Below are 23,707 nucleotides of genomic sequence, written 5' to 3'. Positions count from 1 at the left end.
CCCGAAGGGAACCCACGCTGTCACAGGGAGGACATGCAAACTCCACACAAAAAGATCCCGAGGCAGGGATTGAACTCACGACTACTCAGGACCTTCGTATTGTGAGGCAGACGCAAATCATTGTATTCTATTTTTATGTATGATTTACACAACGTGCCAACTTCACTGGTTTTGGGTTTTGTAGATTACAGTCCTATGGCAAATTTTGTAATAATAATTGGCATGCATATAATAGATCCCGCGGCTTGGGGTCTTTTAGTGTGGAGTTTGCATGTTCTCCCCGTGACTGCGTGGGTTCCCTCCAGGTACTCGAGCTTCCTCCTGCCGCCAAAGACAAGCACATAGGGATAGGTTGATTGACAACACTAAATTGGCCCCAGTTTGTTAATGTAAGTGTGAATGCTGTCTATCTGTGTTGGATCTGTGATGATGTGGCGACTTGTCCAGGGTGTACCCGCCTTCCGCCCAAATGCAGCTGGGATTGGCTCCAGCCCCCCGCGACCCTGAGAGGGACAAGCAATAGAAAATGGTTGGATGGAAAATAGTTTATTGTTGGTATAAAAATTACATTGAATGGCTTTTCTTGGTGGGCAGCACGGTGAGACAGGGGTTAGTGCATGTGCCTCACAATACGAAGGTCCTGAGTTCAATCCCGGGGTCGGGATCTTTCGGTGTGGAGTTTGCATGTTATCCCCGTGACTGCGTGGGTTCCCTCCGGGTACTCCGGTTTCCTCCCACCTCCAAAGACATGCACCTGGGGATAGGTTGATTGGCAACACTAAATGGTCCCTAGTGTGTGAATGTCAGTGTGAGTGTTGTCTGTCTATCTGTGTTGGCCCTGTGATGAGGTGGCGACTTGTCCAGAGTGTACACCGCCTTCCGCCCGAATGCAGCTGAGATAGGCTACAGCACCCCCCGCGACCCCAAAAGGGACAAGCGGTAGAAAATGGATTAGATGGATGGGCTTTTCTTGGTAGCCCCCCGCGACCTCGTAAGGGACAAGTGGTAGAAAATGGATGGATGGGCTTTTTCTCAGTAATATCGCCTATTTATAATTATTCACTTACAAGTAGGCAATGCATAAATATATTATGAACTGAAAATGCATAGTCTTACAATTATGTTAGTAACACTATAGTCTAGAAAGAAAGTAACATTTCATAGTTAACTCTTCTTGTCAGCACACCATTGTGGCTCCATTGATGTTGTTGACTGTGCTAATTACAGTGCACATCTGCAGAGCTCAAATGTCCCCATATTACTCTCCTACTCCAGCACTTAGGGTGGAAGGTGTGTAATGCAGGTGGAGTCAAGATTGAGCCTGCGGCGTAAGGCACCTGTTGGGTTGCTGATGTTTGTGTCTGTAGCCCGCTCTGACACGTCGCTCTAGAACCATGGCCAAAGCTCAACATATTCCCTTCAACCACCTATGACGCACATGGAGCTGTTTTAATTTTTCACCTTTGTCTGTGTCTTTCATGTCTACCCGTTGTGTTGATATAAAAATGCATTTTACTATTGCTTAAGTGTTAGCTCAAGGTGTTTGTACATACTGTACCCACAGCAGTTGAAAGGCTTCAATAAAACGTCTAATGAAAGTGTTGCGTGCCTCACTGTGAATAAACAAGCCTCCTGTGTTTTCAACAAAAGCCCACACAAGGTAGCCAAGTAAAATGTCAACAAATTGTAATCTGCTATTATTAATGAACAAACACTACATTGACAATTGAAACTCATATTATTATTTTTTTAATGCAATTCTTAGAAGACCGGATGTTGCCATCATTACTGATGAAAATCAGAAATTAAAAAATGTATTTACAACAACTAAAAGACAGGTTTGTAATTGAGTTGGTGGGTGTTGTTACAATGACTATAAAACCATAGGGCATGGTACGGTTTGGGTTGTTTCTTTCAGACATGCTTTATATGTCACATTTAGGAACAATAAAGGGGACCTATCATGCAAAACCAACTTTTCTTACCTATTGGTACCTGTTTTTGTCTATTTGTTCACCAAATTTTGAAATCATACCATGAAGGCATGGCAAAGATATTGATAAAACAATTTTGCTTTCCTGCATAATTCCTCCAAACGATTTGTTTGGAATTTGCCTCATTTGTGATGTTCCCATTGGTTACATCAGTGGGTATCTCCATATATGGTGAAGTTTTACCTGAAGAGCCTTGAGTGAGTCCACGCTGTGGTCAATAATCTCCTCCTTTTTCTCTGTACCATTCAATTTTTTCAGGATAGCCCCTTCAGATGCAGCATCTAATTTTGGATAGACTTTATTTATCCTACAAGGGGGACATTTTGTGATTGCAGTGCAGATACAAGGGGTTTGTAACACACATACAGAAAAACATAAAACATACATTACAACAGGTCTATGAATGTTCTTATTCATCCAAGTCATTGTAATCTCAGGGCATTCAATCGATCACAACTGGACTGTTTGATTTGTCTTAGAAGACATTTCGCCTTTCATCCGAGTAGGCTTCACCAGTTCATGCTCATAGACTTAGATTGGTCAGATCTAGTCTTAGACGTCAAGGTACCACCTATCTCCTCATACAACACTGTCCTTTCAACCATTTCTAAAAGACTGCAATTTAGCCTCCAACAAATAACAGGAGTTAGAAACATTCTGGTCACAGATGGTGACCAGAATGCCATTTGTGCAATTTGTTCACAACTGAATGGAATGCTAACATGGGGGATTCCGACAATTTTGGACTGGTAGTAGGCGATCTACAGCGATCGTTCTACCACACAATACTTGAAAGCTAACGAGGGAAAATTACACTTCAACGACTGTCCTCGGCTTTGACAGTAGGACTGCTTTTTTTGTATCAAAACAGTTGTTTTCTCACTAAGGCCATATCTACACTAAGTCGTTTAACCCCTTAAACAAATAATTATTTAGCCTAAGCCCCGTTTCAGCCACATTAAACCATCGTTTAAGGTCCCCCTCCTTGGACACATTTTTACACGGGTAAGTTAGCCGTGTATTTCTTGAATTTTCGGCACTTAGCTTTGTATGGACTCATTGATCGTTTACAAAGTGAGTTCGGAGAGGAAGTGATGCCAGAAAGATCGCGCCCACACAGGAAGTGACGCCAGAAAGTCCGCGCCCCACAAAGGAAGTGACATCAGAAAGAATGCGCCACGGCCAGCTTCATAACAACAATGGAGGCGGATCATGCAGACATGCCCGTGTTTCTCCTTTTTCTACATGTACAGGCGCTTTTGGAAATCACACATGAATACCTTAAAAGAAGGCAAAGGGCGATTGCAGCTATTTCGGATACTACGCATCTCAGACGGCAAGAGAACTTTCGAACAGTCAGCTGTGATTCTGCTTGCCGGAAAACTTGGTCCCTTCCTCCCGTGGATTTGATTGTGATAGGCAGTGTGTGACTATAAATATTGCTTTATGGATGTGACTGTGAAATGGCCAGGCAGTGTGCGTGATGCCCGCATCTTCACTAACTCCGCCATTAGCGCGCAGCTGAAAGATGGAACCATCCCCTCATGTCCCAAACAGTTTATCGCATTGTCTACTTTCTCATGTCTATTAAAGATTTGATTAACTTATGATGGCTCAGGTGTGATTCACTACAATAGGGCCCCACAGCACACTGGATTCTAGTTAATTGAAATACCACAACACTAGATATTGTTCAAAGGAGATACATTTTAATTTAAATGGCATAAAAACTTGCACACAAAACACAACAAACAAATGTAAAATGCACAGCAACCTATTTACAATATAGCTCGTTTAAATAACTTCAGTGAAGTAAAGTCATCGACTGGAGAGCTTGGAGCAGATGGACGCTTTTCTTTTCTTTTTCCCGCGCATGCGTACTAGGTCGCGTTGCGCGGGCCGACGGAGGGGGGCGGGTTCTTAACCGGTGGCATTGTTGGGTGTGGACACGGATAAGGTTAGGTGTGATTTACCCTGGATAACCTTATCTGTCTTCAGATAAGGCGGAAACCATCATTGCCCAGGCACACCCTACTGGTTTTTGAGTATAAATATTTGGGGTTTTGGCACCAGCCGCTAGACTTGATCTGACCAATCTAAGTCTATGAGCATGAACTGATGAAGCCTACTGAGGTATTGTCACCAGTGGCTAGACGAGATCTGACCAATCTAAGTCTAAGACTAGATCTGACCAATCTAAGTCAATGAGCATGAACTGATGAAGCCTACTCGGATAAGAGGCGAAACGTCTTCTAAAATAAAACAAACAGTCCAGTTGCGATCAATTGAATGCCCTGAGAATACATTACAACAAAACACAATCAAACACAAATCCTATCCTCCTGTTGTAGGGCAGACTGTTTGTACATGCACATGCATCCTCCACTGATGCAATTTCTAATACAATACAAAGTAACATGTAGTTCTAACTTATGCCTGTCAGTAGACTCAATATGAAAGCGTTAAAAACTCCAATGAGGCGCAGTCAAAGAGGAGGCACGTAATCAAGACCGGACGCAAAACATTGCATCCTGAAGAGAATGGTCTGTAAAACATAATCTACTGTATGTAAACTTTTGCTCAAATAAATAACAAAACATGTTATGTAGACCACAAGGAAGTGTTTTAAATCTAGAAAAAATGTCATAATATGACCCCTCTAAGGTTCACATTCACATAACTTGTACGTGTTTACATGTTGACAATATTTTCTTTGCTTACATTTTGTCATTCAATTTTGTTCACTTCTTGTGTGAAAAGAAAGGAATGTGATACAAAAACACAACACTCGGTGATTAAGGATTGAAAAAATTATTCCGAATGTCGAGTTGAACAATATTAAGGAACAATGAATACAAACGTAAAAGTAAAAATATAAATCAAAATTATTAAATACATTTAAGTACACATTTTATTAAAAAAAATTTATAAAAGTTAAACTGTTAATAATAGAAAATGAATATGAGAATAAGTAAGAATAAAAAGTGCAATAACTTATCGGAGATGATGAATGAATACAATGTAGTGCTTAGTAGTGTTGAATTTGGCATAGTCAATGTTATTGTATTTTTGTTGAGTACTTCAACTTAGTCAGTCTTTGTTAGTTGTCTTATGTCATTGTAGTCAAGATGATGTCATCTTAATGCAAGTGGTTCATGCAGGTGACGTAAATAATTTGCATGACCTACAGCAGGGGTGTCCAAAGTACGGCCCGGGACCCATTTGCGGCCCTCGCACGATTTGTATTGGCCCGCGACACATTCTATAGACAAACTAAACAGGTACCAAATTAGAACAAAAAACTATGAAAAATTCTACAGGAGCAAATCCCCCAAAATTGGGTCCTGAAAACCAAAATGGCCGACAACCTGAGCATCTTACTGTATAAGGTCTTTGATGATTTCTGTGTGTCCTGTCATGATGAAAAAGTGTACACATTTCTTGTGAGACATGATATGTTTTTTAGTGTACTCAAGCCCTCAAAAGGGTTTCAGTTGACGGTATAATAGCAATATTATTAAATACAAGCTGACTTTAGAGCACAGTTAACATAAATACAAATAAAATACATTAAAATAATCATGAATGATTTTATTGCTTTGTTATCTATAACACAAAGCTAAGATGTAGAAGTGTTTTTCAAATGTTAACATATGTTCACCTACATTGTTTTGGTTTGAGAATTGTTCATATACAAAATGTATAAAAGTGGCCCTCGCGTCCTTCAATGTTTCTCTATGTGGCCCTCGCTGGAAAATGTTTGGACACCTCTGACCTACATGAACCACTACAGATCAAAGTCTCTGTTTATTATTAGGTTCTCTACAAAATACTGTATAGACTTAAATGTACAAACTGTTGGTTTGCGTGAAAAAAAAAACCATAATATTTTAATAGACTATTCTAAATGAACACATTAGCACACACACTCACTGCACTTATTCATTAACTTAATCAATTCTGCAGACAAGTTAGAGATATCAACAATATTTTCTGGGGCACTAGTGTAACGGGGGCCAGCTAGTGTGACTGTGCCGTAGTTCGCTGTGTAACCCTCAATCACTGACACTGTCAGAGCTGTGCTGGACAATTAGTTAACATCCCAGGACTTTTAGCTCATTGGCTAGGGTTGCTTTACGTAACTCTTAATGAGTGGGGATTTTTGGTCGCTGGTGGAAAGCTTGACTGCGTGGGATGAACTACTACTATTAAACTACTCTACCTCAAATTTGTTAATTTCTTAAACATTTTTTTCCGATAGGAAATAAACACAATCAAAATTGGACCATGTTTGTGCCATCGTGAATCCTTTTTAACTGCACAGGCCATTGTTAGTAACATTTACAACGTTGCAGGTGTAAAAACAAATTAATTACTTTTAACAGTAATATGTAAAAACAACTACTGTACATTCCGGGCTATGGAGTGCACCGGTATTTAAGCCGCTCCCATCAAATTGTAGTAGAAATAAATATTTTTACAAAAATTAGCCGTACTGGACCATAAGCTGATATATACCGGTACGAGAAACGATGTCAAGTTTTATTTACATACCTTAATTGTTTCCAAACAGTGTCTGTAACACGGCAGTTAAACGGCTGATCAAACAAAACAGAAGTCATCGTAATGGACCCACTAACTGCGGAAGCTAGCTATTCAATCAGCTCAACAAACTCAATAACTACACGGTCACGTTTTGGTGAATTTACTAAACTGCAAACAATACAAAAATGCTGTTGTAAGTTAATAATACTAACACAGTCACTTAAACCTGTTAGCATATTGACTAATGCTAAAGAGCTAGCTTGATTACATTATGATATCATGTACAAATATCCAATAAAAAACACTCCTACAGAAATCACACATGGGACAGTTTAGTAAGTATTAATAGTTGTAGTTATATTGTAAAACTTACAAACATTGCTTGGAGTGAACAGTAAGTATATTTTCAACCTGCAACACCTGCAGTGAGGAAACTTGTACAAAAATGGTGCCACAGCACAAGCTATAACAAACTTTTTCAGTGCCTGTTGAAAACAATTTGTTGAACACAAAACATTGTGGCCGTTAGCAACAAAAATCCATAAATTAGCCGCACCCTTTAATAAGATGCAGGGTGCAAAGCGGAGGAAAAAAAGTAGCGGCTTATAGACCGAAAAATACGGGAACTCCTCTACCCTAACTTTGCTAGCAAATGATATGTATGGTGACGATTGAATCAGACTGCTTTGAAGTATTCTCCAGCTCTTTTTACATGTTGTATACTTTCATTTTAAATAAATGACACAAAGAAGCCTCAAAGTGGGCACATCTAACGCTTGATACTTGCTGAACTTGAGGTATACTGTGTCATGTGCTGATGTCCCATGCACACTAGTGAATCAAACTGGAAAGGGTTCCCTAAACTTTGGTTGAATAATATATTGTACAACCTAAGGAGTCTTTCGAGGTCCCACTGTACTCCATGCACAACATTGTATCACACAAAATGGTATTGAAACAGCCTGAACTAGACAATAAGTTAACATGTCCATATGTATCGTTACATTTAGCACAAAGTTTTCTGAGAACAAGTTGCTTCTCTTGGTCTGTTTTGAACAATGCTAATCCCAAAATGAGATTTTGAATTTCACTTGTTCACAGCAAACTGAGAACTATATTCTGTCCGTCTTCAGGTATATAACCGCACTGACAGACTCCGATGAAGAAGAGCAAAGCAATGATGAACAATGGGAGGAAAGGCAGGACACAACAAACAAATTAGCGGACCTACTTGAAACGATCGACTCTTTGCATCAGGGGACAGAAGTTGAAAAAAGGGAAAGCCTCTGTATCCTAACAGCAAGACGAGAAGAGGTATGTTAAATCAGCAGGATTATTTTTTTCCCCTGGTCCACTTTGGAATGTTTGCGCTCACTTTACGTATTTGTACTTTTGTAGTTTGGACAGAACTCAACATTTCTTTGGCGGCTAATCAGAGCTTACTGCGATGTTCATGATATCAGCTCCACACTAGAAGAAAAGAAGGAACTTGCAGAATCTGGTAATCTAACATTATCCTACTTTTGGTTGTTACTTCACTACGCAGCTGTGCTTTTTTACACTGTGGTCGACAGTTGGCTTAAAATTAATGCTGTCAAACAACGCTTTTTTAAAAATTCGATTAACCACAATATTTTGACACATATGCAATTTTATTTTCAAAACGTCATACACAAACAAGTTTTAAATGTTTTACATGGATGCATGTCATTTATTTGCTCATAAGTTGGTAACAGTTATCTAAAGTCCTGCTAGGATATATTTTGAAGTAAAATTTGCCACTGAGTACTCTAGTTGGAGTCTCCTCACACATTACTCATCTTTGCACTAGATCAGGGGTCGGCAACCTTTACCAGTCAAAGAGCCATTTTGACCAGTTTCACAAATTAAAGAAAACAATGGGAGCCACAAAAAATCTTTTGAAATTTAACATGAAATAACACTGCAAACAAAGTTTCTTTTTGCTTTATGCTTTGTATAAAGCAAGGGTCTCAGACACGAGGTCCACACCTTTATATGAAAATAGGATGTTAGTGCGGCCCGCGGGTTTTATATGAATGGCGCTTGACAGCGTCATTCCTGTCAACCCTCCCGATTTTTCCGGGAGACTACGAATATCACACTGTTCTCTCGTACGTGCCGTGAATGTACAGCATTTAACGTCCACTACAACCAGCGTGCCGGCCCAGCCACACGGTGTATGGGGCTTTTGCTTGCTCACGTAAGTGACAGCAAGGCATACTTAGTCAACAACCACACAGGTTACACTGACGGTGGAGGTATAAAAAAATTTAACACTCCTACTAATAATGCGCCACACTGTGAACCCACACCAAACACGAATGACAAACACATTTCGGGAGAACATCTGCACCGTAACACAACATAAACACAACAGAACAAATACCCAGAATCCCATGCAGCCCTAACTCTTCCGGGCTACATTATACACCCCCCCCCCCCCACCAAACCCCGCTCACCTCAACCGACGCATAGAGGGAGGGGGGTGGGGGGTGATGTGTGAGGGAGCAGGGTTGGGGTGGGGGCGGGGTTTGGTGGTAGCAGGAGTGTATAATGTAGCCCGGAAGAGTCAGGGCTGCATGGAATTCTGGGTATTTGTTCTGTTGTGTTTATGTTGTGTTAAGGTGCAGATGTTCTCCCGAAATGTGTTTGTCAATCTTGTTTGGTTTTGGTTCAAAGTGTGGTGCATTATTAGTAAGAGTGTTAAAGTTGTTTTATATATACACCGTCAGTGTAACCTGTGTGGCTGTTGACCAAGTATGCCTTGCTGTCGCTTACGTGTGCAAGGAGAAAATGCATCAAAAAAGAGGTTGGGCTGGCACTTTGTTAATACAGGTTGTAGAGGGCGCTAAATGCTGTACCATCATGGCACGCCCTTATTATCATTGTTAGGGTGAAAATGGGAGAACATTAATCCCGGGAGGTTTCTGCGAGAGGCACCAAAATCCGGAAGTCTCCCGGGAAAATCGGGAGGGTCAGCAAGTATGCAGCTGAGCCGCATCAGAGTGATCAAAGAGCCGCATGCGGCTCCGGAGCCGCGGGTTGCCGACCCCTGCACTAGCGTATGCATTGACCTGATCACTGACCAGGGATGGCTCCAAGATTTTTTTTTCCACCGGGGCTGGGGGGGGGGGGGGGGGGGGGGCTTGACCAATTTGTGGAAGTGCTAAGAAAATAATTGATTTTCATAACTTCAGTCCTCATTTAAAAAAAAAAAAAGGAAATCAGTTATGAAACACAGCACAAGCATGTTTAATATAAAAGTAGTTTTAACTGATTTCGACCAAAACATATTAAACAAAATTTAAACCTACAAGGAAAAGCGGGAGGTTTGTACTCGTAGGCGGAGTAAAATGGAGACATGCCTGTAGCAGAGCTGACGAGTGTATTGTAAGCGTACGCGATCCAAGGTAGACCGAGCGCCCAGGAGGCCGGCTGCTGGTGGCAAACGCAGCGGATGGCAGCCTCCAGATCCTGATTGCTGCGCTCAGTCTGACCGTTTGTCTGCGGGTGGTATCCAGAAGAAAGGCTGGGCGATGCTCCTAACGACTTGCAGAAGGCCTTCCAAACCGCAGATGAAAATTGTGGCCCTCTGTCGGAGACCACATCCACCAGGATTCCATGCAGCCGGAACACGTGGGGTACCAGCAATTCTGCAGTCTCGATTGCAGAGGGCAACTTGGGAAGAGGGATGAAATGGGCCATCTTGGAAAAGCGGTCCACCAAAGTCAATATAACGGTGTTGCCCTTGGATGGTCGAAGTCCAACGCCACATGGGACCACGGGCGGGAGGGGATGGGAAGTGGGCGCAGAAGACCAGCTGGTGCCCAATGTGAAGCCTTATAACGGGCACAGGTGGCACAGGCAGATAAGAACTCCTTGACGTCAGCCCTGGAGGTTGGCCACCAGAAGCGCTGGGATAGGAGGAAAGCAGTACGGGTAATGCCCGGGTGGCAGGCGACCTCGGAGCTGTGGGCCCAGTTCAAGACTTCCGGACGGAGCTCTGGGATCATGAACAAACACCCCTGAGGACAGTTCTTGGGAGAGGGAACGTTCTTGAGTTCTTCTGTCACGCGACCTTCAGTGTCCCACTGTAGCGCTCCCAGCACTTGTGATGGAGGGATGATGGTCTCGGTCTTGACCTCTTTCTCGGGGCAGGCGTACATCCTAGACAAGGCATCTGGTTTACCATTCTGGGAGCCGGGGCGATCTCAGTTGATCTTACTAATAGATGATCGTATCGGAATCGGCAGCATAAATCCGTGATTGCAACATCCCTAATTTCCATTCATTTCAGTGGGTGGCGATGTTTGAACATATAAGTGTTTTGAGTTACAAGCTTGGTAGTAGGTACCACTGTATGAAGGTGGCGTCCGTGAGGCAAATTTCGCCAGGACGTATGGGAAGTCCACATCAACAATTTGCTCCATCCTGGCAAAGAACAAATTAGGAAAGCTAATGTTGTGGTTTTCGGCAAACAAAAGTCTTCAATAAAGATAAACGTGATGTATTTGTGCCTTTATTCATTTAATATACCATTAACTTTTTTTTCAACAAATTTTCTGTATGTAAAACTAATTATTTTCTAAATAAGAAAAAAATTAATGTATGTCTGGATTGCATTAATTGAATGTATATAATATTTTATAAGAAAAATGGATTCGGTTTTTGTACGATTCCGTTTTTGTTGTACAATTTAGGTTAAATACAAACAGGCAAATAAAGAATTCAACAAATCAACTCTGACAAATAATACAAGTCCCAACAACATAATTAGAATTCCGTCTTCATCTTCATCTTTCTAGGATCTGTCTAATGGTTGACACTAATTTAAGCCACAATTCCAGTGAAGAAAAACAAGCCAAAGCACGTTGCAGTCTTACTTCACCAAGTGTTAGGCGCCTATCCAGTGATGTGACGGGTTGTTATTGTTTCAAACCCTATGCTTCAACTTTGGTGTCACCAAGCACTTTTCCACCATTGATTTCCATATGCTTTTGGAAGGATTTGTTGATTCTTTAGATTATAGCTGTCTTTTATCTCTATAGCAAAGATAACGTTAATGCCATAACCATTTATTTCCTCTTAGGAAAGCAGGTTGGCGAGGAGGCAGTGGCACTGAACCCGACCTGTGCTGAAAGTCATCAGTGGTATGTTCAACCTGTTTGATTGATATTCTTTTTTTCAAGTGTGTCTTCTTAGTCATAGCAATGTCCATTCAAAATAAAACATTAAAGACACAATTTTTGAAAAGGTCAACAAGGATCCAGATACACTTTCTCTCTGTTGAACCAAGTAGACTTGTTATTGAATTCAGAGAAATTTATTTCTTGGTATACCTCTTTGGTTGCTTGCAAAATCCCCTTGCTTTTTATCGGTGATTGAGTTTGATGGCATCAGATGTCTTGTTAGTATTTGTATAGGCCTCAGCGGTGCATTCCTCATCTAAAATGATGCTCATGTCAAAACTTGACTACTGATCATACATGGAATGGAGAGGATAAAACTTTAAGCTCTTTTAACAACACCGTCTCTGTTAAAATGTGTATATAAATATTAGAGCTGTCAAAATAAATGAAGTAATGTTATTAATTAAACTTTTTAAAATGTCATTATTTAATGCATGCACATCACGGCAAGCCACAATTCTCTAGAACAGAAGCATATTGTGACTTCCCAACAAAAGATACTCGTACCTAAATGGTGCCCAAACCAGAAAATGGATTTTATTTTTATTTTTTTTAACATTTTTTTTTTACAGAATTTTGGAGCATTCAAGTTGAACAGTAATTTAAATACTTAACCATTTAAATAAAATGATAACTAATAATACAGGCATCCCTCATTTATCGGGTTCATTCGGAACAGACATGGCCGTTATATAATGATTTATTATTATTAATAAATCAAATAATTTCATAGTTACAGCAATAAAAAAACTCTTTATGACATTTTAAATATGTTTTTTCAACTTAATTAGAGCCTACTAAACATGAAATAACATATATAGTCACCTTCCCGCTGTGTCTTTGGGCAAGACAATTCACCCACCTTGCTTCCAGTGTAGCCGACTCTTTGTTTGCTTTCGGAGAGGCTGTTGGTGCAAATTGGCAGCCACGTTTCCATCAGTCGACCCCAGTGCAGCTGTGTGAATGTGGAGTGAATTAATTATCGGTTGGTCACACAGTTTCAGTCACTAGAAAAAAGCACTATATACTGCAAAGCTAATTTATTGTTATAATTTTCTATGCATTCATTTCACTCATATTAGTAGCTACAGTATTACAGTACCTACAAGTAACACTGAAGACCCTCCAACCATCATTGCTATGGCCGTCACCCGGCCACTACGTGGAAATACTTTGACTCATCCTGGGTACCGTATTTGTCAGACCATAGGGCGCACCGGATTATAAAGTGCACTGCCGATGACGTGACTATTATTAGGTCTATTTTCATACAAAATTATGATTTTTTTTTTCTAAATTTAAAACACTTCCTTGTGGTCGACATAACATATAATGGGTTCTTTGGTCAAAGTGTTGCATAGATTATGTTTTACAGACCATCATCAAGTTGCTTTCTGACAGTCGTTTCAGGATGTTTTGTGGGCGGTCTTATTTACATGGCTCACCTTCAACGTGCCTCTTCTCCCTGTCATCTTTGTTGTACCGGTGTAGTGTGCAAGGACGGATATTAAAGAAGTGTCAAAAGATGGAGCTAACTGTTTTAATGACATTCAGACTTTACTTAAATCAATAACGGAGCAGCATCTTCTCATCTGTGGCTCACTGGTGCAACAGCAACTCCGGGAATGTGTCCCTTAAAAAACGTCTGACCGGAAATCTCTAATAGCTAAAGTTCCGTGGGTGAATTATGTAAACTCACAAAGGTGGTTTTAAATACTTTCATAGCGAGTCTACTGACGGATATAAGTTGGAACTTTACGCTTTAGGGGCGGCATGGCGTAGTGGGTAGAGCAACCGTGCCAGAAACCTGAGGCTTGCAGGTTCGCTCCCCGCCTCTTACCATCCAAAAATCGCTGCCGTTGTGTCCTTGGGCGGGACACTTCACCCTTTGCCCCCGGTGCCACTCACACCGGTGAATTGAATGATGAATGACAGGTGGTGGTCGGAGGGGCCGTTGGCGCAAATTGCAGCCACGCTTCCGTCAGTCTACCCCAGGGCAGCTGTGGCTATGAAAGTAGCTTACCACCACCAGGTGTGAATGATTGATGGGTTCTACATGTAAAGCGACTTTGGGTACTTAGAAAAGCGCTATATAAATCCCAGTTATTATTATTATTATTATTAACTTTACGCTACTTTATATTAGAAATGGCAACAGTGGAGGATGAACGCCCCATAACAAGAAAATCGAGTAAAAGAAGAAACTTATCGACTATGGAGTCGGCACGGACTATAAAGGCGGGAGCGCGCACATTTTCAGGACTTATGCAGATCCCAAATACACATCAGCAGGTACCAGAAGGTAAGAAAAGTTGGTTTTGCATAATATTGCGAAACAATGGGTTGTAAGGCACACTGTTGGTTTTTGTAGAAAATTTAAATATTTTAAGTGTGCCTTATAGTCTGAAAAATATGGTAATTACTTCAAGTTATAACTGGGCTTTGAGTTTTGAAACCATCTACGCAAATTGTTGTTTTGTTGCTGCACAAATTTGGTCAACGTGACAGTCGTAGCTACGGTCAGGGTTTCCGGCAGTGCTTTGTTGTTAAGGCGGCCGCCTTAACAGCAAAGAGCCACCGCCTAAACTAAGGTCTTAACAAGCTGCTCCGCTTCGTTCTGCCCCCTGTCAGTACGTGTCTCAGCTGTGCTGCTGGTGCACCCCAGCATTGTCACACCCACAGAACCATTTGATTGGTTACACGCAGAGCGGTAACAGCCAATCAGCAGTGCGTATTCAGAGCGCATGGAGTCAGTGCTTACGGCACAGGCAGGCAGAGAGAAGAGACGGTGGGGTGAGCAGAAAGGTGTTTAGCAGGTAAACATAAGGCAACGGACTCTCCCCAAATTATAATAAACACCAATCAGTCCTCTACAACTCAACTGCTAGTAACATCACTATGAGCCCAATGACGTTCGAGAAACATAAGCGGCAGCTCAGCTCGCTCGCAGTCCTTGAGGTGAAGGCTAATTAGCTTTTAGCGTAACGTTAGCTCACTGTGCGGTGTGTGTGGGTGCGTGTGCGCACGTGTGTGTGAAATGGACAGCAAAGCCCTGTCTGCCTGAGAGAAAGACAAGCATTATTCACCTACAGTTAACAACTAAGTTATTTCACTTTACCTTTTTCTGTGTTGATTGAGCTGTGTTGAAGCAGCAAAAAACGACATTATGTTAAATGAAGAGTTTCCTGAAGCTGTCTCTGATAGTTTATATAATAGTGTAACTGCATCATAAAGCCTACATGAACTCCATGGTGTTCAGGGATGAATAGTCTCTCCTATTGCTATTGTACTATTTTTTTCAGCTATAGTTACATTAGTCATTAGTAATGTAGCAGCCTAGTTTTGAATGGCAGGGTCCCTGCTATCACATGTTGACAAAAATATAACATTTACATAATAAAAATCAACTACAGGCTTCCCAAATGCTGTAATAAATTAAGCATGATGAGTTGAGCATATGTCAGCATGTGACCCCACTTTTAACTCTTTTTTTTCAAACGCTTATTGCAAACGCTTACTTACAGTAAGTCATTAGTTTGACTTAGTAAGTCATTATTTTGTCATAATTTTGACTTAGTAAGTCATTATTTTGTCATTATTTTGACTTAGTAAATTACTAAGTCAAAATATTGACTTACTAAGTCATAATAATGACATATTTAGTATCTCAGGTACCTACGACTGTTTTGTGTTTTGTTTTTACTTTACGGAAAACATAGAGATATATATCGTATATCGCCATTCAGCAAATGGAGCGGAAAACACAACCAAAAATTGTAGGCTTCTTCACGCTGTTCCTTACACCCACCCACCCCCTTCCCCGTCCGTCTGAAAAAAGAAAAAAAAAGGATAAAGAGGAACGCTGTAAGGGCATTAAAAAGTAAAAATGTCTACAGGAAAAGAGGTGTTCTTTGGAATGGACACAAATTCAACAAAACTGAAAAAAAATGGCACTTTTTAATTCAGTCAAAATGCCTTTAATATTTACAGCTGTAGTTTGCAAAACCAACTTTTCTAACCTGATGGTATAGCTGCTTATGTGTATTTGGGACCTGCATGAATCCCAAAATTTGATTGAACATGTTAGCATTATGGTTTCAATTACAGTAAGTGTGTTTATCCTAAAAATGTCTGCCATTTTACACACTTTGGCATTTTTATGTCTTTTTTTTTTTTGGACATATAATAATATCAATGTCAATAATATCATGCTGTGGACTTAATACAGTGATCATATCGTACTGTGAGATTTTGATGCCAATACCACCCTGTAGCATGGCCTTTCAATGTAAGACAACAATGTCCTCGTCCTCCGGCAAAATAAATAATGCTTTTCCTAAAAACTATTTGTAATTGGATCAGTGCCTACTGTGTTTGGCAGTTAGTAATGTAATCCGTTATTATATTTGTGAAGTAGCTGGTAGCAACGTTCCCTCTAAGGTGCGCGCCTGCGCAATTGCGCACCGCTCACGCGTCCTCTGCGCACAGCAAATTAATGCCGCGCAGGAAATCAAAAATCCCATCTGAACTTTACACAAAATAAACACATTACAATTTATTCTGTATGATTTTGCAATGCAACTCTGTGAGTGACAGGTGACAACAAGAGTGGCCCCAATGAATAAAACAATCTTTGTCAACACAGTTCAATTATCGTCTGTCGAGACACTTTACGGACAGGAATTCCATCAATCACTTTATTGAGCAAAACTGTTTGTAACCACACCAAAAACATGAGTAAAAAAAATTGTATCTATAAAAACTGGTAATTTTCTGCCATACAAACCAGGCTTAAACCAACGTTATCATCCGTCGTTTCAACAGAAGCCGCTCGCTCTCTCACCTGCACCAACACACGCACTCATGGCACTTAGCCAGTGCTGCGTTTATGGCCACACAAAAAGTCGGACAACCCCAACGCCACACAATGTGTAAATGCCAGGTTGTAACACTCTGACTCCACAATCAGATGTGTGCTTATTTTACTGCCATTTATTAAGAATGTTAATCTAAGGATATTATTCATGAAATATTGTAACTAGATTTCATAAATGCTAATAAAGAGATGTATTTTACAGACAGAAAGTTACAGGAACTAAATGTAATCTCTGAAAGGGGTATCATTTCTTTTAAAGGCAGGACCCGCAGCCAGACATACAATACTAGCACATAGGTCATGAAAAACATGTTTTTTTGTTATTATCATTGTAAGAGGGCAAAATCACTTATATCAGAAAATTATTTTAATAAAACATTTAAATTGTTATGATGTCAGGTTTGGGACAGGTGTGACACTGGTGTGGCCACAGTGTGCACATCTGATGTTGCTCACATGTGCTCCACTGAATGCTCAGGGAGTTTGTGCGTTCGCTCACACACATGAAAAATTAGAGGGAACATTGGCTGGTAGCGTAGTTTACTGTATACTTGAGCCTATTGTTAACAAGTGGTTTTTGGCAGCAGTCCAGTGGAATTATTAGCATGATATACAATAGAAAATTATTTAATTGTCATTATACACATGTACTGTATATGTCCAGGATCTCACATTGGAGAGATACAGACTTGGTAGACATTTAACCTCAACCAACGTATCGTACCAGATTTGCAGCCTGTCATCCTTCCTTTCTCTCTCCGCCCGCATCGTTTCCTCCTTGAGCTGACAAAACGGTGAGCCCGCTGGTCTCGCTATATCATCTGCGATGTTGTGTTGGGATGAATGTCACTCAAAACAGATGGCTGCTCGAAATCACCAATGTTAATAAGGTCCGATAAAAGCAAGAAAGCTAAAAAACTACAAAAGATGGTTGCCGGGATGGGAACGAATGTTCACTGAGCTTGAAGGGGCGTGGTGAGGAAGAGTTCATTGCATCTAACAACTCTGCCTCTCAAAACGGGTTGTTTTAAAAGAGAGTCAAAGCGATAGTGTTTTGCCTGAAGGAAGACGTTTCCAATGAGGACCAGCGCATAGCGTCATAAATCGGCAGAAACTACTGTTACGCACATACTTGACTGAAGCAAAAAGAACAATGACGGAAAAATGACTTGAGCAAAAAATATGCTGGCTTGACAAACCACGTCCGGATGTCAAATGTTGAAATTCATTCAAGCATTCTTTTATTTTCCACACCTCAAAGAACAATGTGTTGGGTAAAAGTGGGATGTCTGCGTTGTAAAATGAAAATACTGATCTAAATACTGGACCTGTAACTTTAGTTAGTAACCTCATTCAGAGGAATTAGACAGAAAAGGAAAAGAAAGACATATTATCTGCCACCTTATCGTGGTAGAAGAGTCTGCGTGTCTCAATGATCCTAGGAGCTATGTTGTCCAGGGGCTTCTATGCCCCCTGGTAGGGTCTCCAAAGACAAGCAGGTTCTATAGGTGAGGGACCAGACAAAAAGCAGCTCAAAGACCTCTATGAAAAAGAAAGGAAAAGGACTCTAATGTTCCTCGCCCAGACGCAGGCCACCGGGGCCCCCCTCTGGGGACAGGCCCGAAGGTGGGGCTTGATGGCGAGCGCCTGGTGGCTGGCCTGTCCCCATGGGGCCCAGCCGGGCACAGCCCATCCATTGGGCTCACCACTCATAGGAATGGGCACAGGGGTCATTTGCAGTGTGAGCTTGGCGCATGCTGAATGCAGGTCCTTTGGTCGCCCAATCCTTAGCTGCAGAAGTGAGCTCTTGGCACGTGGAACGTCACTTCGCTGAGTAGGAAGGGGACACAGATGGTGCACGAGGTGGAGAAGTTCCGGCTAGATCTAGTCGGACTCACTTGGACGCATAGCGAGGGCTCTGGAACTAGTCCTCTCGAGAGAGGTTGGACTCTCTTCCACTCTGGCGTTGCAAGCAGTGAGAGGCGACGGCTGGGGTGGCAATTCTTGTTGCCCTCCAGCTCAGAGCCTTACGTTGGAGGTTAACCCAATAGACGAGAGGGTAGCTTCCCTCCGCCTTCGGGTGGGGGCACGGGTCCTGACTGTTGTTTGCGCTTACGCACCAAACAGCAGCTGAGAGCACCTGCCCTTTTTGGATTACCTCGAGGGAGTTCTAGAGAGTGTGCCCCCAGGTGATTTCCTTATTCTGCTGGGTGACTTCAACGCTCACATTGGCAACAACAGTGAAACCTGGGGAGGCGTGATTGGGAGGAACGGCTGCTCGGATCTGAACCCGAGTGGTGTTTTGTTATTGAACTTTTGTGCTCATCACAGATTGTTCGTAGCAAACACCATGTTCATGTGGTGGTTCCTCTCTTTAAGAAGGGTAACCGGAGGGTATGTTCCAACTAACGTGGGATCACACTCATTAGCTTTCCCGGTAAAGGTAAGGTCTATTCAGGTGTATTGGAGAGGAGGCTATGCCGTATAGTTGAACCTCGGATTCAGGAGGAGCGGTGGGGTTTTCATCTTGGTCGTGGAACTGTGGGCCAGCTCGATACTCTCGGCAGGGTCCTTGAGCATGCGTGGGAGTTTGTCCAACCAGTCTAATTGTGCTTTGTGGACAAAGAGAAGGCTTTCGACTTCGGGAAGTCCTGTGGGGAGTATCGGTTATCGGACCGTCTGACTGTGATGGTCCGCTCCATATATGATCGGTGTGAGAGCTTGGTTCACATTGCCGGCAATAAGTCGGACCCGTTTCTAGTGAGGGGGTTAGACTGAGCCATGGCTGCCCTTTGTCACCAATTCTGTTCATAACTTTTATGTACAGAATCTTTAGGCAAAGTCAGGGCGTTTAGAGGATCCGGTTTGGTGACTGTAGGATTAGGTTTCTGCTTTTTTCAGATGATGTGGTTGTGAAGGCTTCATCTGGCCAGGATCTTCTGCTCTCACTGGATCGATTCGCAGCTGAGTGTGAAGCAACTGTGATAAGAATCAGTACCTCCAAGTCCGAGTCAATGGTTCTCGCCCGGAAAAGGGTGGAGTCTCATCTCCGGGTTGGAGAGGAGATCTTGGCCCAAGGGGAGGAAGTCAAGTACCTCAAAGTCTTCTTCACTAGTGAAGGAAGAGTGAATCGTGAAATTGACAGGCGGATCAGTGCGGCGTCTGCAGTGATGGGGACCCTGTATCGATCCGTTGTAGTGAAGAAGGACCTGAGCCGGAAGGCAAAGCTCTCAATTTACCGGTTGATCTACGTCCCCATCTTCACCTATGGTCATAAGGTTTGGGGCGATTTGCTGCTGCTGCTCTCCGGTTGTTTAAACATACTTTTTGATAAACTCTAATTAAACTTGAATTAGGTGACAATCATTACGTTACTGTCCATTGCCCTGCTGATATATTGAAGCTGTGTTGTACTGTCTGATCGGCTGTTAGTGGCTCCTACCGCGGGCCGTTTACCTGTTTGACGCCCTGGCTCTCACTGTTTGACCGGTCACACCCAGCTACTCCTGCCTCCCTTTTCAGCCCTGTCCCGTGACCCAGAATGTGGATTAACCAATCGACTATACTCATATGGACCGCTGTGCTTTCTCTGATAAGCCCCTCATCGGCCCTGATACAATACTCGGCTGATGAGCTTCTCAAACTCCGCTTCAATCCGCCTGCCCCAGTAATCCTACAATCGTCACTGCACCATGGTCCGGACAACGTTCGTTTACCTCGCCGGGGATATCTTAATCGTTGGTCCCGACGGAGCTTCAACATCGATGAATCCACCACCATTAACTCCTTCTGCTCTTCATTTCGCCGTCAACCGAGAACATTCAGCAGGACGGTAGCTAGCCAACCTAGCCAGGTCAGCTAAAGTTAACACTGTCTCCGCCAGGAGCAACCATAATGATCTCCACTTCGGATTATTCAACATCCGCTCGCTTTCGGGCAAAGAACAGCTCCTCCAGGATCTCATCAATGACCGCAAGTATGACTTTTTAAGCCTGACAGAGACATGGCAACAACCAAACGATTTTTCACAGATAAACGAAGCAATGTCCCCCGGGTTTGTTTACAACTTTCAACCCTGCATGACCGGTCGCGGTGGTGGTCTTGCGCTAATCTATCGCGAGAGCTGGAAAGTCTCGCCTGTCTCTGTGCCGGTGTATGGATCATTTGAGTCCCTTGTCATAAAACTGAATGGTCCGTCTCCTATCACTGTAGCCACTGTTTACCGTCCACCTAAGCCAAATTCAGAATTCATCAATGAATTGTCTGCCTTCCTCACTTTCATTTTATCCCTCTCTCCTATTGTCGTTGTCCTTGGTGACTTTAATGTTCATATTGACAATGGTAGTAACTACCTTACAAAAGACTTAATATCATGCCTGGACAGTTTCGATGTGCAGCAGTTTATTGATTTTCCAACACATTCAAAAGGCCATACCCCAGATCTACTCTACTGCTCTGATGTGTGACAGTGCGGCTTTTGACATAATCTTTCATGCCATCTTCATCAAACGACTGGCCTCCCTTGGAGTATCTGGTACACCCCTGGACTGGTATAAATCTTATCTCTCTGGCCGTATTCAGTTTTTCCAACTCAAAATATTCAGATCTCATTCTTCCCCCCTCTCCTCTTGTGTACCCCAAGGTTCTGTCCTCGAACCCCTCCTGTTTATCAACTACCTCCTCCCTCTTGGCCATTTTTTCCGTAAATATAATATTCAATTCCATTGCTATGCAGATGACACCCAGCTCTACCTGTCCACCAAACCCACCATGTCTCCGCCCTCCCTCCTCCCTCTCCGATTGCCTTCAGGAAATCAGATCCTGGTTCTCCCATAACTTTCTCAAACTAAATAGTGATAAAACTGAACTCCTCCTTATTGGTACAAATTCCACCCTCTTTAATATAAATTACTTTTCTATCTCCATTGACAATTCATCTGTTTCCCCCTCTCCCCAGGTCAAGAGTCTGGGTGTCATCCTGGATAGAACCTTATCATTCATGTCCCATATCAATAATGTCACTCGGTCAGCATACTTCCATCTACGCAATATCTCTTGCCTACGCCCATCTCTCTCCCTCAGCAGTGCTGAAATTCTGATTCACACCCTGCTCACATCCCCTTTGGACTATTGTAATTCTCTACTCTTTGGTTTACCTGACAAGTCCATCCATAAACTACAACTGGTTCAAAACTCTGCTGCCCGTGTCATTACTGGAACCGCCTCCGTTAGTCACATAACACCTGTCCTATAGCAACTCCATTGGCTCCCCATTAAATATCGCATCCACTACAAGATCCTTCTCCTCACATTTAAGGCCATCAACAATCTTCCCCCTCTGTATCTCACCAATTTCCTTCATATCAAGACACCCTCCCATTATCTCAGGTCTTCTTCCTCCATTCAGCTCATCCTCCCACCTACACGCCTGGTTACCATGGGGTCAAGAGCATTTAGTCAGTCAGCCCCCCACCTCTGAAACTCTCTGCTTGTGGACATTCGTCACTCTTCTTTCATTGCCACCTTCAAATCTCGCCTGAAAATATATATTTTTAAACTGGCTTACTCATGTTAATCAGTTGCCTCCTCGTCACTTCTCTTTTTAATTGTTTGTCACATTACTGATTGATTTTTTATCTGTTGTAAGGTGACTTTGAATGCTGAGAAAGGCGCCCATAAATCAAATGAATTATTATTATTATGACCGAAAGGACAAGATCACGGGTACAGGCGGCTGAAATGAGTTTCCTCCGTCAGGTGGCAGGGCTCTCCCTTAGGGATGGGGTGAGAGGTTTTTTTATTCGGGAGGAGCTCAAAGTAAAGCCGTTGCTCCTCAAGACTGTCTCTCCCAGCTGGCCTGGGAATGTCTCGGGATCCCCCGTGAGGAGCTGGACAAAGTGGCCGTAGAGACGGAAGTATGGGCTTCTCTGCTTAGGCTGCTGCCAACGTGACCCGACTTCGGATAAGCGGAAGAAGATGGATGGATGGAAAATATATTAAAGTGTGTAGCATGTTTTCATTTGGAGCTGTTAGTAAACATAGATTAAGTTAAATTAGGCGGAGGCCTAATTTATGACCTAAAGATAAAATCCCTGATTTGGTCACTAAAAATTCAATTTACGATTTCCGTTTTTTTCCTACTACTTTTTAAATAAATCAATGAATACAAATGACAAAGATAATTCAAAACTGTTTATTTTATTTGAACAAAAAACAGTAGTTTGAAAAGACACTGCATGCACTGCATCTTACGCTTTGCAAAATTCTAATTTTAATTATGTTTTTTAGACCAGATATAAATTGTACTTTTAATGAAATAATTTTCAGAGAACTAAAATTAAGTCTGTCTAAAATAAAATACTTGTTGCATTGAACATTGCATGCAAATACATAATAATCTCCAACATTGAGATCAATAAAGTGCAATCTTCTGTCTTGAATTAAATATATATGTAAATAAAAATGGAGTATTATACATTTTATGCAATTAGATAATCATGTAAAATATTGAGAGGACTATAGTTTCAGTAAGTGGATAAATGCAGGCTTTTTCATTTACACATCTTGGTGGTGTGCAGAGTGACTGCTTTAGTGATCATTCTCCACTGTGCTCATCATACATGGTATCTTCATACATACTTAGTGTAAATTATTCTACCGCAATAAGCTACTTTTTCAGCCAGAGTTTGTTTGTTGTTACGGTTTTATTCGCCTCATAAAAAGTTGTATTTCCCGCACTCGACTGGAGGCTTCGATTTCAGATGCAGGAATATGTTTGTTTTACTGCTGCCTATTAACAAACTTTGCAGTGTGCAGTCACTTGTTCAACGCCTGTTTCCGCAAAATCAAACCACTGACACTTTTTTTTCTTTGAAACAAACGTCTTGCTCTTGTAAATGTTAGCATGTCCTATGTTTTGCTAGGTATGTGAATCCCCGCGAAGGAAATGAGGGGGAGGGCGGAAACTGCGGAAGCTCCTGGGGACATAAGTATGCCGGCGTAAGAGGAGAAATAAAATTGAGCCGATTTAAAAAAACTCGAATTTATCGATAAATTAGATATATCTCCCAGACCTAAGGTAA

The 23,707-nt window shown here is 41.9% G+C and overlaps 1 protein-coding gene across 3 annotated transcripts in view; it reads left to right on the top strand.

The window, feature by feature from the left end:
- Positions 1 to 23,707, top strand: part of rmdn2 (regulator of microtubule dynamics 2) — an 83,892-nt gene that overhangs the window by 23,246 nt on the left and 36,939 nt on the right. For all 3 annotated transcript variants that reach the window (XM_061962270.1, XM_061962261.1, XM_061962278.2), the window contains exons 3-5: positions 7,673 to 7,853; positions 7,938 to 8,040; positions 11,650 to 11,710. In XM_061962270.1, the coding sequence (XP_061818254.1) occupies positions 7,673 to 7,853; positions 7,938 to 8,040; positions 11,650 to 11,710 (345 nt within the window). The remainder of the gene's footprint in view (positions 1 to 7,672; positions 7,854 to 7,937; positions 8,041 to 11,649; positions 11,711 to 23,707) is intronic.

Source organism: Nerophis lumbriciformis, linkage group LG02 (assembly GCF_033978685.3).
Source record: "Nerophis lumbriciformis linkage group LG02, RoL_Nlum_v2.1, whole genome shotgun sequence".
NCBI lineage: Eukaryota > Metazoa > Chordata > Actinopteri > Syngnathiformes > Syngnathidae > Nerophis > Nerophis lumbriciformis.
Note: the sequence above shows the minus strand (reverse complement) of the source record. Positions and strands in the feature narration are given on the sequence as shown.